The sequence below is a fragment of the Neophocaena asiaeorientalis genome, unplaced genomic scaffold (assembly GCF_003031525.2).
Source record: "Neophocaena asiaeorientalis asiaeorientalis breed wild unplaced genomic scaffold, Neophocaena_asiaeorientalis_V1.1 scaffold196, whole genome shotgun sequence".
Lineage (NCBI taxonomy): Eukaryota > Metazoa > Chordata > Mammalia > Artiodactyla > Phocoenidae > Neophocaena > Neophocaena asiaeorientalis.
In genome coordinates, this window is record NW_020173929.1 from 1,579,470 (window position 1) to 1,594,824 (window position 15,355).

Sequence of the window (15,355 nt, forward strand, 5' to 3'; positions counted from 1 at the left end):
GACCATAGTTGACAAAAACTGTGTACTATGTGATTTGCAACCTTTATTTTGCACTTCATGGAATAACATGATTATTTGGCAACAAAACTAACACTTTTCCTTCAGGGGAAGGCAGAACTGCCTAGTTATATTCATGGTCCTAGAAGAAGTGGCCTTCTAATAGAATGTTAATTTCATGGAAAATCTAGTAAAACCACAGTTTACCTCAAACTTCATCAGCACAAAGTTTTATGAAAAATTGGTCATGTTTATGGCAAGCATCGTCAAAGTTTTAAACTACAGGTCTGGTGCTACCCTGAATGCCTTGGACAACCCTCTTGTATCACTAGAACTGTCAATCGTCATTTGCTGCTTGCCCCCATTCACTAATCCATGATGTCCTCTTGGAAAGCCATCCCCACTTAAACACCTGATGCCTAGGTGACTAAGAGCTTCCCCACCACTCTAGAGTAGCCCAGGGCTAAGCACTGATCCAAGGACAGCCTACCTGGAGGCTAATGAGACTGCACAAAAATCAGCTTGGCCAATCAAATTCTGTATAGAAAGATCTAAATTTTGAAGGAGGAACGACTGAAAAATAAAGAAGCTAGTCTGTAGTGTAGAGAGGAGTGAAGCCAACTGCAGCAAGGAGTAGAGATGTGATGAAAGAGATCCTGTATGTCCTGGGGAGATGATAGAGTAGTAATAATCTAGAGCAGCAGCCAGCTTGCTTCTTCCAAACCCTAGGTAGCCCGTCAGTGAAATCCCTTTACCTTGAGGTAATTTGAATTTCCAGTTCTTGTAGCCAAAAAGCAAACTGGAACATGTGTCAATGTTTTTAAGATTTAAAGGAAACAATTCAAAATATATCAAAAGATTACAAGGGAGCCATCCAAGTCGAATCAGTGGTTTTGGTGGTGTTGCAGCATCTTCTCCACATGTGAAAATTGTTTATACTCATCCTTCAAGGAAGGTAGGGGGACTCTCACTGGGGGCGTGGAGGTAGGGGTAGATCTCTCTAGGAGGGTGGTTTTAGCCTGGCTGCCTCTTAGAGTCACCTGGGAAGCTTAAAAAGTCTTGCCTGGCATCACCACTCACCCCACCCCCCTGAGCTTCAGATGATAGCTTTAGAACCACTGCTCCCCAGGAGATTCTGAGGTGAAGTCAGGGTTGAGAACCACTCATCTAGAGACTATGGTATATTCGTCTGGACTCAGAAGTGGGAACTGAATGTTTTCTGCCTAAATCTTAGTTCCAGTTAACTGAGTGTCCCCCCTCTAAAGTGAATGCTCATCTGAGAACTGTGTGTGTTTAAGAGAAAAATTCTTACTTCAATGTGCTAGTTAGTGAATGGTTTGAGGTTGCTGTATTGCCATCAGTCTTCAATACTTTAGGAGTGACTTTCCACGTGTGATTAATTTAGATGTAGCGTTTTTAAAAAATAAATTTATTAATTTATTATTGGCTGCGTTCGGTCTTTGTTTCTTCACCCCTTGGAGGGAGGGGGGCTGGGGGACTACTTTACCTTGCGGTTGCGCGGGCTTCTCGTTGCGGTGGCTTCTTTTGCTTTGGAGCACGGGCTCTAGGCGCGCGAGCATTCAGAAGTTGTGGCTCCCGGGCTCTAGAGCGTAGGGTCAGTAGTTGTGGCACGCAGGTTTAGTTGCTCCCCCGCATGTGAGATCTTCCCCGACCAAGGCTTGAACCCGTGTCCCCTACACTGGCAGGTGGATTCTTAACCACTGCGCCGCCAGGGAAGCCTGAGGTGTAGTGTTTGAAAGCACTAATTCGACTCCATCTTGTTTGTTCTAGTTACTTAAATTTAGCAGGTTTTATAGGCTGCAGGTAGGAGACTTGTTACATTCATTTTAAGGCATATATGTTTGATGCTCAGTCTTAAAGCATTTTACTAACGAACAGTTGAGTCACGTAGCTTTTACTTTTTAAGATTAGGCCCCAAAACTATTTCTATTCGTTTAGCTTACTATCTTACTACTACAGGCTGAGAAAAGCATGGTTTTCTAGTTATCCAGCGCCGCGATAGCCACGGCCCGGGTACCTGGGACAAAAGGAAAGGAGGCTCCAGAACAAGCTTGTCTTAACATGGGATGTTTCCTTTCTAGAACGCAGACGGCACATAAAATGCTGAGTGCTCACTGTTTCTCAACTGTCTAAACCGAGCTGAACCCTCATGGGACGTGTTTGCCCCCTCATCTTCCATCTTTTCAGGGCTAAAATCTCGCTCTTCCTGTCGACAAAGTGTAGCAGCCACTTAGATAAAAGAGATGACCCAAACCAAACCGAATCTGTGCCATTAAAATGAGACTTGGCTATCAAGGTGGTGGGCGTGCCTTTTTTCTAACAGCCAAAATGAGGGGAGGGGAATGAACTATACGCTGCTGCAAAACGTGATGTAATATTTAAATTTGAAAACCAGGGCGGGGAAAGCTTTGCAGCCAAACTGCCAACCCTTTTCCGTTATTTGACTGGCTCCGCGACCCCCCTCCCGCCGCCCGCCTTTCCGTACGGAAACATGGCGCCGCCCTCTGTGGCGTGGGGGTGCCTCCCGGCTCCGAGTCACTGCCCACTGGGCTCTCTCCGCCGGCATCCGGCCGCGCCTCCCGCCTTTCCGTACGGAAACATGGCGTCGCCCTGCGTGGGACCGGCGCCTCCGGGCTAAGAGCTCGCTCCCGCTGTCCGACGCTGAGGAGCTGCGGCGCTGGCCGCTGCCCACCCGAGCCGGTAGAGGAGGACTGCTCGCAGCGCAGTGAGGGGTGCGGCCTCGGAGGGGCAGAGGCTGAACCGCCTTGCCCGACGCGCATCCTCCCCGCCTCCGCCGCGGCGCCAGCCCCAGTCAGATTCCCGGCCGAGCGGCAGGAGGGAGGACGCCGACTCCGCTGCAGGTGAGCGAAGCGGAGGCTGGCAGCCCTGCGGGGCCCGCACGGGAGGAACAAGGTCGAGATTACAGGCATTTCTTCGTCTTTTTCTGTCGGTCAGTTCCCGGCGATGTCGGGTGGAGGCGAGGAAGAGGCAGAGAAGGCGGGAGGGTTGAGTCTTAGCGCGGCCTTTGTCCCACCCCTCGAGGCCGTCCTCCAGGCGCGCCCCGCTTCCTTTGCTTGCTCCCGGCCCTGCCACTCCCTCGCCGGCCCAAACAGTTGTTTACAACGGAATCCGGACGCTGGGTGTGAGTGGCGCTGAGTGCTAGGGGAGGTGATTCTCGCCGGCGCTGGACAGAGCTCTTTGGCTGAAAGACCCTTTCTCCTGGGGGAGTCTCTTGTGAGCAGCTTGGGCTCGGCTTGCGGCTCAGATAGACGGTCTTCACGGCAAGTGCGAGGGTCTTCTACCCCTCGGTTCCCTTTTTAGGCATAGCAGGAGTTGGGGCTTGTTGAGTGAATGAGCACGCTGTACGCAGTTAAATGGTTCCTCGCTAGATCCTGTAGTCCTCTAATTATAGTTACCATTTGTGGGAAGCCTGTTGTGCGCCAGCTGTCGTTATGTACGCTCTGTCGTTTACACGTCCCCCAAACCCAAGAGGCAGGTAGCTGCATTTTACAGTTGAGGAAATTGAAGTTAACACAGCTAGTAAAGAGCCAGAATTGGAACCCAGCTATGTCTGATACCAACGCCCATGCGTCCCGTATAAACTGACATTAAAGAGATGACACAGCTATCAACAAATACTTAGTGGGTATCTGTTTGAAGGATATACTTATATGTGTGGAGTATACGTAGGGAATGTGGTTGGTCTGGCCCTTAAGAAGTTAAAAATCTAGTTGAAGAGTTTTTTAAAAAATAAGAACTTGTAATTTTACCATCTGACCCCAACCCATCTCTCCTTCATCACCTGCTGCTTGTTCGTCTACTTATTTTCTTCTGCTTTCGCTTGTGCCCTTTGAGTGAAATGCTGCCCTTTGTGAAAGGCCCCCCTTTTCACCTCCAGATAGTTTTTTGTTTTTTTATTTTTTTTGGCCGCACAGCCTGGCTTGCCAGATATTAGTTCCCCGACCAGGGATCGAACCCATCTCCTCTGCAGTGGAAGTGCTGAGTCCTAGCCACTGGACCGCCAGGGAATTCTCTCCAGTTGGTTTTTAATTGGGTGAAATCCTACTCTTTTCAAAAAGACAAGCTCAAATGTCACCTTTTCTGGTAAGGTTATCTCAACCTCCTTCCAGGCAGAATTAGTTTCTCCCTCTGCTGTATTCCCCTAGTGATTTCATAATGCCATTAACGCTTAAGTTTCACTATATTTCCTTGTAAGACTGTCTCTCTCCCTCTCTAGACCATGCCTTTTCATCGTTGTATTCCTATTTAAATCAGGATATTTTGAATTGGATTTAAGGCAATGATGAATGCCAGATGTCTAATAGCCATCCCTACAGGAGTTCAGAGAAAGGTGCAAACATTGGTGAGGTTGGGAAGTGACCTGGGAGGAGGTAGGCGTTGAGCCGAATTTTACAAGGATGGGTTAGTTTACTAAACTTAGTATTAAAGACCTGGAAATCCTGATTTTCCTCCTTATTGCACAGAATGCGTTACTTCATCCTTCTGAGCTAATTCCCAGCATATGAAGAGGATAAAATTAGAAGTGTTTTTGTTGGTCCTTTCTCATAGAATATGCTAGTAATGTTATCTTTTGGGTCTTGGAGCATTTCTAGAGCCAGACAGGATTTAGGACAGAGGAGATGGGTGTCTGGAGTGGGTTGCTGGAAGGTAAAAGGGAGCTACATTAAAGCAACCTTCATGTTAATAATACAGGCCTGAAAATGTCAATTCCAATAGCTTCATTCTATTTAATGGGGGTATCTGATGTTCAGTTAATTATATCAAGTGATTCTTCTTTTCTAATGTACAGAAGAGAATCTGCCAAACCTCCTGAAAATAGTCATTTCTTTTGATCCCTGGATTAACATCCAGGTATGTAATAAAGTCTGATTAGTGCTTATGAAAATGTTTTGTGATCTCCAAGTGCTGATAGTACAAATGCTAATATTTTCAGTATTATAAATGCAGAAAATGTTGTGTCTTTCTTTGCCCTTACTTAGAAACACATTAAGAATAGAGAACTCTAGGGAAAAAAAAACTTTACAAAAACCATTTATAGTAATTCAGAGGTTACTATTCCAGGCCTTTATTAACCAGGCCCAAACCAGCGTGTTAAGTGTTACTCTTCTTCTAATCAGCAACTAAGACAATTAAAATCCCTCCCAACCACATACATTATGGTTGTCTGCAACTTCCTACTTTACTCACCATCTTTTCCTGCTGACTGGCAAGAAGTTAACAAAAATAATTTGCCCCACACATTTTTCCTAAATGCTCCATGAGATTCTGCCTTCTGTTTGTCATCCCCAGGTGTCTTATCCACATAAGAGGATCAGGGAACCAACTCCTCAGCCTAGTGTATGTTTAATTCGAAGCCCGATGAAAAGCATTATTTCCAGAGTTTTCCTATCACTTCTCAGGACTGAAAGTAAAGAATTTAAGAATTGAATCACCTTTGATTAAAATAGATTCAGGGGGCTTTCCTGGTGGCGCAGTGGCTGAGAGCCCGCCTGCCGATGCAGAGGACATGGGTTTGTGCCCCCGACCGGGAAGATCCCACATGCCGCAGAGTGGCTGGGCCCGTGAGCCATGGCCGCTGAGCCTGCGCGTCCGGAGCCTGTGCTCCGCAACGGGAGAGGCCACAACAGTGAGAGGCCCGCGTACCGCAAAAAAAAAAAAAAAAAAAAAAAAATATATGTATATATATAGAAGCAGGCAGTTTATAGTGTTACCTCTCAACAGTTTAAGGTCCTGTGTTCTCATGACATGGTACTCAGATTGGGACAGAAGTATTCGAACTTGTTACTCTCTGAAGTACAGGTCCATAAATTTGATAGTTACAAGTGTCATTTTACAGGTGGTCTGTTTAATCATTGAAGTAGAATATTATAGCTGGATAAGACTTTAGCCAACCCATTGATTTTTACAGATGAGAAATCTGAAAGCCAAAGAAGTTAAATCATTTGCCCAGAGTCACACTGCTAGTTAGTGTCAGAGCAAGAACATTTTGGTTCATTTTCTTTTTCCCCCTAGGAAAGTGAATGAACTTAATTGAGAATGTCTGAAAACCTTGACAAGTCCAATATAAACGAAGAAGGAAAATCAAAATCAAATGATTCTGAGCAAGGCCTTGAAGATGCTGTGGAAGGTTCTGATGAAGCTTTACAGAAAATAAAGTCGGGCTCTCCTAGCACCCAAAGAGTGCAAAGACCTCACTGTAAGCACATTTGACTTTGGTTAGAAGCAATATCTTCATTGTTTTCAGATGATATTTTTATTATGCTTCCTTGTGCATGTGGCCTTGAACTAGGTTCTAATAATATGATAACATTGCCAATAATTAGCATTTTAGCATTAGCGACTGACAGCCTAGTCACTTTTGGGTTTTCAATTGCATGAGAAATTACAATTTTAGAATAATGTCCAGAATATTCCTGTTTTCCTCCAGCCTCAGTGACATTCCAGTTTGTCTGAAATGCTCTGAGAAATAGGAAGGTGGAGTGCAAATAGCAGCTTTAATTAAAAGAGTGTTTGAAAAGCCCAAGGCAGGTCCCAGCTAGGACTGTGCTTGTGCAGGTTGAAAAAAAAAGTTTTTGACTGTGAGTGAGTTCTCCCCACCCTAACTTCACTGCCTGGGGGCTTAGTTCCCACAAGGCTGAGGGGATTCACTTTGCTAACTGTGTGTGGTGAAGTCACTTCAGATCCCTGGCAGGGAGCAGGCTTCGTAGATGAAAGGGTGGCAGTTTCCGCATGCATTCCCAGCAGTTGCTCCAGCTCATGTCTTTTATTAAGAACACTCGAGGTTTTTGAAGTGAGTGCAAAAATGAAAGTTTTAAGGGGGGTGTCATAGTCTAAGAATGTTAGTGTTGATGTTATCTCTTTAAAGTATAGATGATCAGTAATCCTTCATATTTGGAAGAAGTACAAACATTTTGGGGTTTAAGGTGTGTTTCTTTTAAAATGATAAAAGCCCCTCCCAGGTAATTTATTAGTCAACAGAGTATTCTTATAGCAAACATTGGTGGACCCCATTTTATTGTGGTTTATTATCACATAGATTTTGATAAATATACTGCTAGGTCAAATTGTGTTCAGGGAAGGAAATATGCTGTTAATAACAGCCTATCATGCATGTGTTAGGCCTTGTCTCCAATATGTATAGTTAGAAACCATCTGTTTTCTCGTTTTTAAAATGAGGAAAATACACGTTATCTCTTAGGGTCGTTGAAAAGTTTAAATGAATTCATGTAAAGCCCTTAGAACAGTGCTTGGCACATAATAAATGCTCAGTAAACATTAGTTGTTAATACTACTGCTACTAACATGTCATCTGTTGCATTTATTTACTTACTATAAAAAAAAATTTTTTTTTTTTGGCCGCATCACGTGGCTTGTGGGATTTTAGTTCCTCGACCAGGGATTGAACCCACACCCTGGGCAGTGAAAGTGCAGAGTCCTAACCACTGGACCACCAGGGAATTCCCCCATCTGTTGCATTTAAAGATACCAAGGACTGATAGCTGTAATGTGGCTGTCTATGGCCAATATGGTAGTTTTATCACTTGCAGTTTCTGGTAAAGAAGTACCTTTGGTTTAGATCTTCAGTTGTACTTTGATTAATGTCCTTGTCTTTGGCATCCTGTCAGTTTGATGGCATGATTCCAAATTAATGTCAGGCCAACACTAGACTATCTGAAATTGTATGTGGTTATGTCCTTAAGGCAACTTATCCTGGGACCCATGATCAAGAGTTGGGGAACCCAGGAACAGTCAAAAAAGTGTATCAACATGTGTGTGTATGTGTATTTTTCTAGGAAGAAGGTCATGGAAGCTTTCATTAAATTCTCATAGAGGTCCATATCAAAATGAGGTTTAAAATCAATGACCTAAAATATTGGCTTTCTTGCTCTTTCTCCTTGTAGTAATAGGTAGGTATAGGGCTGTGGACTCCAGTGGTAAAACTAAGACCCCATAGTCTGGGGACCAGGTCAGGAGACATCACTGCCTGCATAGAGCATAAATAAGAATTTATAAAATATGAAATTAGCTGTTTGCAGACATTTCTCCCAAACTGAATTTATAAGTAACTCTAAAATCACATCTGGGATGCTACAAATTAAAAGCAAAAAGATAGCCTTTAGCCTTGCAAATTATAATACAGAATAATGTTTTAAGGGTAGAACTGCTATTGGTAACTGTGATACTGTGATTTATTATAGGGAATGTTTGGTTTTCGTCCTATTTCTGGCACAGAGCTGCTAAACTATTGGAATTTCCTAAGTGATGAGAGCTAGAAAGATGTCTTTTGTTAGACTTGGAAAGCACCTAGGTAACCTAACCGAAGGATGGCATCTTGTTTGCCAAGGGACTCAGCCTTGTGATTAGAGGGTTGGAACTTTCAGTCCCACCCTCCCACCCCCACCTCTGGGGAGGAGGGTGGAGCTGGATGTTGTATCAGTTGCCAATGGCCAATTATTTAATCAAGTTTGCCTATGTAATGAAGCCCGCATAAAAACCCCGAAGGATGGGGTTCAGGGAGCTTCTGGGTTGGTGAAGACGTGGAGGTGCTGGGAGAGTGGCACACTGCTTCCCTATACCTTGCCCTATGCACCTCTTCCATCTGGCTGTTTCTGAGTTACATCCTTTTATAATAAACCAATAATCTAGTATGTAAAATGTTTCTGTGACTTCCATGAGCTGCTCTAGTGAATTAATTGAACGCAAGGAGAGGTTGTTGGAACTTCCCATCCGTAGCCAGTCTGTCAGAACCAGAGGTGACTTGCTACTTACTAGCCATGTCATTTTGGGCAAGTTACTTAACCTCTCTATGCCTATTTCTTTATCTGAATGGGGACAATAGTAATTCACTATTAGTTCAAAACTAGTTCATGTTACTAGGATTGTTAGAGGATTAAATGAGATACTATTTGTAAAGCATTTTAGAATGGTGCCTGGTTCATAGGAAGCAATATAATGTGTTTGTTTAAAACAAATAGACTTATTTTGATAACATTTAACATCAGTTTATGGTAAAAACTCTCAGCAAATAAAGAAGAGAACATCCACAAAATATAAAAGGACATTTACAGACTCTTACAGTTAACATCATACTCAATGGTGAAAGAATGAATGTTTCTCCCTGTAGGTTTGAGAACAAGACAAGGATATTTACTCTTACTACTTTTAATTAAAACTGAACTGGAGATCCCAGCCAGGCAATAAAAATAAATAAAAGGTATCCAGTTAGGGAAAAAAAAAAAGTGACAATCTGGACTTGGGACTGTTGCCTGAAGTGGCGGGGGGGCAGGGGACTCAGTCTTGTAGGACTGAGTCCTTAACCTGTGGAATCTGATGCTGTCTCCAGGTAGTGTCAAAATTGAGTTGAACTGTACGACACCCGTCTGGTGTCAGAGAATTGCTTGGTGGTGTGGGGAAAAAACCTTCACCCCACTTCCCCTGCATGTAATGGAATTTGGGTTCAGAACTTTTAGTACCTGATACAGAATGTAGAAAAAGGTCAACATCATCATTCCTCCGGTTCTGACGAGTCTGGGGTCTCAGCATGCAGTTACCATCCTCCACCTGGGTGGGGGCCTTAGTTCCTGCAGAACTCAAAGATATGTATCACATTGTTATGCATATCTTACTAAATTACTGAGATCTGTTCAAGGGCAAGCACTGTGGCCAGGCTTACATCACAGAGTGGCTTAGGTCAAAAATGGCATCTTGTGTCAAGAGAGTCATGCCTGGTTCTTTTTCTTTGGAGACCACCTACCTACCCTATCTGCTTACAATATTTTGGGACTATGCAGACATCCTGTTTCTGCTTAAACTTCAACTCACTGATTTTAGCCTTTACCAGTGATCTTGCCTGCACCAATATTACCCTTTTATTCTAATAGTGATTTTTAAAAATTGAAGTATAGTTGATTTACAATATTGTGTTAGTTTCAGGTGTATAGCAAAGTGATTCAGTTATGTGTATATATATATATTTTCAGATTATTTTCCTTTATATGTTATTACAAGATATTGCATATAGTTCTCTGTGCTATACGGTAAATCCTTGTTGCTTATCTATTTTATGTATACTAGTTTATATCTGTTAATTCCATACTCCTAATTTATCCCTACCCCTCTCCCTTTCCCTTTTGGTAACCATAAGTTTGTTTTTCTGTGTCTCTGAGTCTGTTACTGTTTTGTATACAGATTCATTTGTATCATTTTTTTTTGGAGTTTTTTATACTTTTTCTGAAAAATTAATTTATTTATTTTTGGCTGCATTGGCTTTTTGTTGCTGTGCGTGGGCTTTCTCTAGTTCCGGTGTGTGGGCTTCTCATTGTGGTGGCCTCTCTTGTTGCGGAGCACGGGATCTAGGTGCGTGGGCTTCAGTAGTTGTGACTTGCAGGCTCTAGAGAGTAGGCTCAGTAGCTGTGATGCACGGGCCCAGTTGCTCCACAGCATGTGGGATCTTCCCCGACCAGGGCTCGAACCCCTGTCCCCTGCATTGGCAGGCGATTCTTAACCACTGTGCCACCAGGGAAGTCCCTTTAATATACTTTAATTCTCTGCTCACAATGCACCTTTTGCTCTAGCATTTACTCACCTAGTTGATCAGTAAAAGTTGCCATATTCAGATGAAAAACATCAATTGTTATTCCAGTTAATATTTCCCATTTAGCATTTTAATTTATTAAATCAGGTCCTTATGAGATTCATTAGATAAACGGGTGACACCAAGTTCTTACCTTTCTAAAGTGCAAGACCAGACTGAATTATGGTGTCCCTATGTTTAGTTAATCAATCAGTGTTGATTGAGTGCACACTGTGTAGCGGGAGTCCAGCAGTGAACCAGGCACACATGCTCTCCGTCCTCCTAGAGCTTGCAATCTAGTGAGGAAGATACTGTAACAAACCATTTCCACACAGTGTAATATGTTCAATGGATAAGCTTTACCCTTGCTTCACTATACTCAGTCTATAGTAGCTCTTTGGGTGACATTTGCCATCTGCCCTCAATAAATGTCCATCTACTTGTGTGACTAGAAGCATCTCTTTAGAGTGTGTAGACTTTTCTGGTCCCAGAACCCCTTAGTGAAGGAAGGTGAGAGTAAGCCATTCTGAATTAGACCTTCATTTTATTTTGGAATCTGTTTGCCAGGCTCCCAAAGGGCATGTTTAACTTAATGAGGTTTTCAGTTTCTGTAACAGAGCGTCAGTGCACAAATGCTGTAACAATTTAGCAACAGTTTTTTAAAATATTTATTTATTTATTTTTTGCTGCGTTGGGTCTTTGTTGCTGTGCACGGGCTTTCTCTAGTTGCAGCGAGCAGGGGCTACTCTTCATTACGGTGCGCGGGCTTCTCATTGCGGTGGCTTCTCTTGTTGTGGAGCGTGGGCTCTAGGCACGCAGGCTTCAGTAGTTTTGGCACGTGGGCTTCAGTAGTTGTGGCTCACGGGCTTTAGAGCGCAGGCTCAGTAGCTGTGGTGCACGGGCTTAGTTGCTCCATGGCATGTGGGATCTTCCTGGACCAGGGCTCAAACCCTTGTCCCCTGCATTGGCAGGTGGATTCTTAACCACTGTGCCACCAGGGAAGTCCCTACTGTACAGTCTTTTGTATCTCACTTTTTCACTAGGGATAATGCTTTTAGGATTCATCCATGGTTTTGCATGTGTCAGTAGTTTGTTCCTTTTTTATTGCTGAGTACTATTACATGGTATAGTTATACTACAGTTGTTTATCCATTCTGCTGTTACTGACATTTGGATTAGTTCCAGGTTTTGAATGTTATGAAGAAAGCTGCTATGAACATTTGAGTACAAGTCTTTACATAGCCATATGTTTTCAATTTTCTTGGGTAAAGACCTAGGAATGGGGTTGCTGGGTCATGTGGTAAGTGTATGTGTGTTTTACTTGGTAAGAAACTGAGAGACTGTTTTCCAAAGTGACTGCAGCATGCGGGATCTTTTTTTTTTTTTAGTTGTGGCATGTGGACTTCTTAGTTGTGGCATACATGCAAGATCTAGTTCCCCAACCAGGGATCGAACCCAGGCCCCTGCATTGGGAACAGAGTCTTGAACCTGCTGGACCACCGGGGAAGTCCCTCATTTTCTTAATAGAGTCTTCCACAGAGCAAAAGTTTTGACTTTTGGTAAAGTTTAATTTATCAGTTTTTTCTCTTATATTTTAAGCTTTTTGTATCCTATCTAAGAAATTTTGCCTAATCCAAGATTGCAAAGATTTTTGTCTGTGTTTTCTCTTGGAAGTCTTATAGTTTTAGCTTTTATATTTAGGTCTGCAGTTCATTTTGAGTTAGTTTTTATTTATCATGTGAGGTAAGGGTTGAGGGTCATTCGATTATTTATAGATTTCTAATTGTTCCAGCACTATTTGATAAAAAAACGAATCTTGCCTTATTGACCACAAATATACATATGTATGTGTGTGCATCAGTCTATTTTTGGATCCTCTGCTCTGTTCAGTTCGTCTGTATGTCTGTCCTCATGAGAGACGCACACTGACTTGATTATTAGCATTATAGTAAATCTTGAAATCACTTAGTATAAGTCCTCCAACTTTATTCTTCGTTTTCAAAATAGTTTTGGCTTTTCTAGGTCCTGTGCATTTCCATACAAATTTTAGAATCAGTCTGGCAATTTCAACAAAAACTTTGCTGGGATTTTGATTGGGATTGCGTTTTATCGGTAGATCAATTTGGTAGAAATTGACATCTAAATAATACTGAGAATTGAAAAGATCTGTTGGGCCTTGACTTTAGATATTTATTGCATTTTACCAATATCCACAAAGCCAATATTCTTTATTATTTTTATTAATATTCCCTGGAAATGCTGAAAAAAATTTTGTGAGTTTTCTCAACTTCTCCTTATGTGAGTAAATAAAGATTTTTACCAGACAGAATATGACCAGCTCTTAGATTTGATTCCTTTTTCTGGTGAGCAAAAGAAAAAAGTGAAAGAAGAGGGAAAATAACTTTTCACTAACCTAGGAAGATCTTTATGTTTTAAACCCTGTGTAAACCAGTGGCATTTTTATCTCATTTTAAGCCCGGATCTTATCACCATTACATAAAATTAATATAATCATCTTCTAGGCCAGTGCTTTTCAAAGTGTGGTTTCTGAAACCATCAGTATCAGCTGGAGTCTTATGAGAGATGCAGTTCTCCAGCCCCATCCAGACAGGCTAAATCAGAACCCTGAGAGGGGGCCCAGCAATCTGTCTTCTTAAGCCTTCCCTGTGATTCTGATATAAACTAAAGACCTGCTATCATGGGCTTTTTTAAAAAGCAAACAAAATAACCCAGCTTTATTGAGATATAACTGATAAACCAAAAATGCAAGTATTTAATCATAGACTTTTTAAAAGTAGGAATTACCCTTTGTTCCTTGGCTTAGAACACCTGGGGAGATTTGTGAGAACTTTTTTTATGGAAGATAAATCTCAAACTTTATCAAAAGAAAGCAAAGAACAGAGACCAGTTATGAGGCTATTGCCACAGTTGACACAGAAGTAAAATCTGCAGGACCTGGATAACAGAGCAGTGGAAAGGGAGAAGTCAGAGATGACTCTGAGGTTTTTGATTCAGTGGGCCTGCATTCTACAAATTCTTGTGTCACACACTCTAATTTGTTCATTTGTCAACTTCAGAATTCTTATATTGTCCTAGTATCCTGTACAGGGTAGTGGTTTTAGCACTGTTTAAACAGCACCTGGCTCAAGGCTATTTTAATTTGGGGAGACTGGTTCAAGGCACAGTGTTAACGATGGAGCAAAATGTAAACTGCTGATGGGAACAAAAGAGAAGATCCTAAATCTGGTGTCTGTTTTCCATTTAGGGTAGACAGGAGGCATAGGGATTAGAAAAAATTCTCAGCTTGCTGGGAAGATGATAATCAGTAACTTTAAAAAGTGATAATCAGTAACTTTAAAAAGTTTTTCTAAGTCTTAGTTTACTGTAATCATTTTCCACTGACCAGTTTTGGCAAAAAAAAAAAAAGATGTTTTGAGTATTGTAAATGATCTGTGCTTTTAGGATTCTAGGTTAAAAGAAAAAAAAATATGAAATAGGTAAAATTCTATTTGAAATTGCCAGAATATTTTCATAAGTAAAGGGATAACTGAAATTATTAGCTGGTACCAGAGCCACTACCTTCTCCTTAATTTAATAGAAATCCTAATCTAGAGGAACAGACCTCTTACACTGGATTTTTGTTATAGCTAGTCCTCCTCGATTCGTGACAGTAGAAGAACTTCTAGAGACAGCAAAAGGAGTAACTAACATGACCATAGCCCATGAAATTGTCATAAATGGAGACTTTCGGATTAAACCAGTTGAATTACCAGAAGACAGGTAAGGTGGTTACTGAGTTATCTTGTTTGGTAGAACAAAGCCATTTCCCAGTTCTGGAAATGTTTTCTTCACTTGATGTCAATATATTCTAATATATTTTTCCTTTTGCATGTTGCTAAAATATGTTCCTTATCCTGGGAATTACTAGAGTTCAATAGTAGATCTCAGGACCACTGATCCTTGACAATGTAGTAAAAGGTCTGGAAACCTCCTGTGGAAGTCTTGCATGTCAGCTTCTTCCCACTCCATAGGATTTAGCTGCCTCCTCTTATGTGTTCATTGCACTGTCTCCTTCATTTCTCATTTGTAACTATCACATTTTACTGTAGTTGTTGGTTTACTTGCATTCTTCACCGGATTTGTAAACTCCTTAGAGACGAGGACTATGCTTTATTCTCTATCCCTACCTAGTACCTGGCACATATCATATTGAATCTAAAATTCTGTTGATTGTAAGGTGCACCTTTTAAAGATGGATTGTCACAAGAAGGAAAAAACATTGCCCATTATAATTGTGAAAGTACCATGAAAAAAATTGGGATTCTGTTGACAAAGGAGGAGCGATGGCTGCTGGATCAGCAAGCTATAGTGTGCTATAGTGTCTCCCTCATGAGGCTTCTGAATATGACTTTACAAACATTTCTTATATGTTCTGCAAGGATAGTACTTTTTCACATTAATCATGAAGAATTAATTACTTGTTTTGCTCTCATGACATAAAGACTGGTTTTCCTGAAATGCTATATATAAGTTGTTATATCAGTAATTTGGTACCTAATTAAACAGTTGTCCAGTATGTCACATGGGAATAGGATAATTTTAGGAAACAAACTTAAAGTTTAAAGTCTTAAACAACTAAATCATAAATATCTTAGGAAACTTGCTGGTATCGGGGAACTTAAATTAACAGATCTGAACTTTCCAGTATTCTTTTTATCATATGGCACTGTTATGGGCTGTTAT

General features: G+C 41.5%; 1 protein-coding gene across 6 annotated transcripts in view; it reads left to right on the plus strand.

The window, feature by feature from the left end:
• The first annotated feature begins 2,616 nt into the window (after positions 1-2,616).
• Positions 2,617-15,355, plus strand: part of TCP11L1 (t-complex 11 like 1) — a 34,839-nt gene continuing 22,100 nt past the window's right edge. For 2 of the 6 annotated variants that reach the window (XR_003004118.1, XM_024752567.1), the window contains exons 1-2: positions 6,076-6,235; positions 14,260-14,392. Coding sequence is in view for 5 of the 6 variants with exons in the window: in XM_024752567.1 (XP_024608335.1) it covers positions 6,076-6,235; positions 14,260-14,392 (293 nt within the window). In the remaining variant the exon portion in view is untranslated. Of the gene's footprint in view, positions 2,880-4,828; positions 4,891-6,051; positions 6,236-14,259; positions 14,393-15,355 lie in introns of those variants that run through there. The other 4 variants (XM_024752570.1, XM_024752566.1, XM_024752569.1 and 1 more) reach the window with 4 other exon arrangements.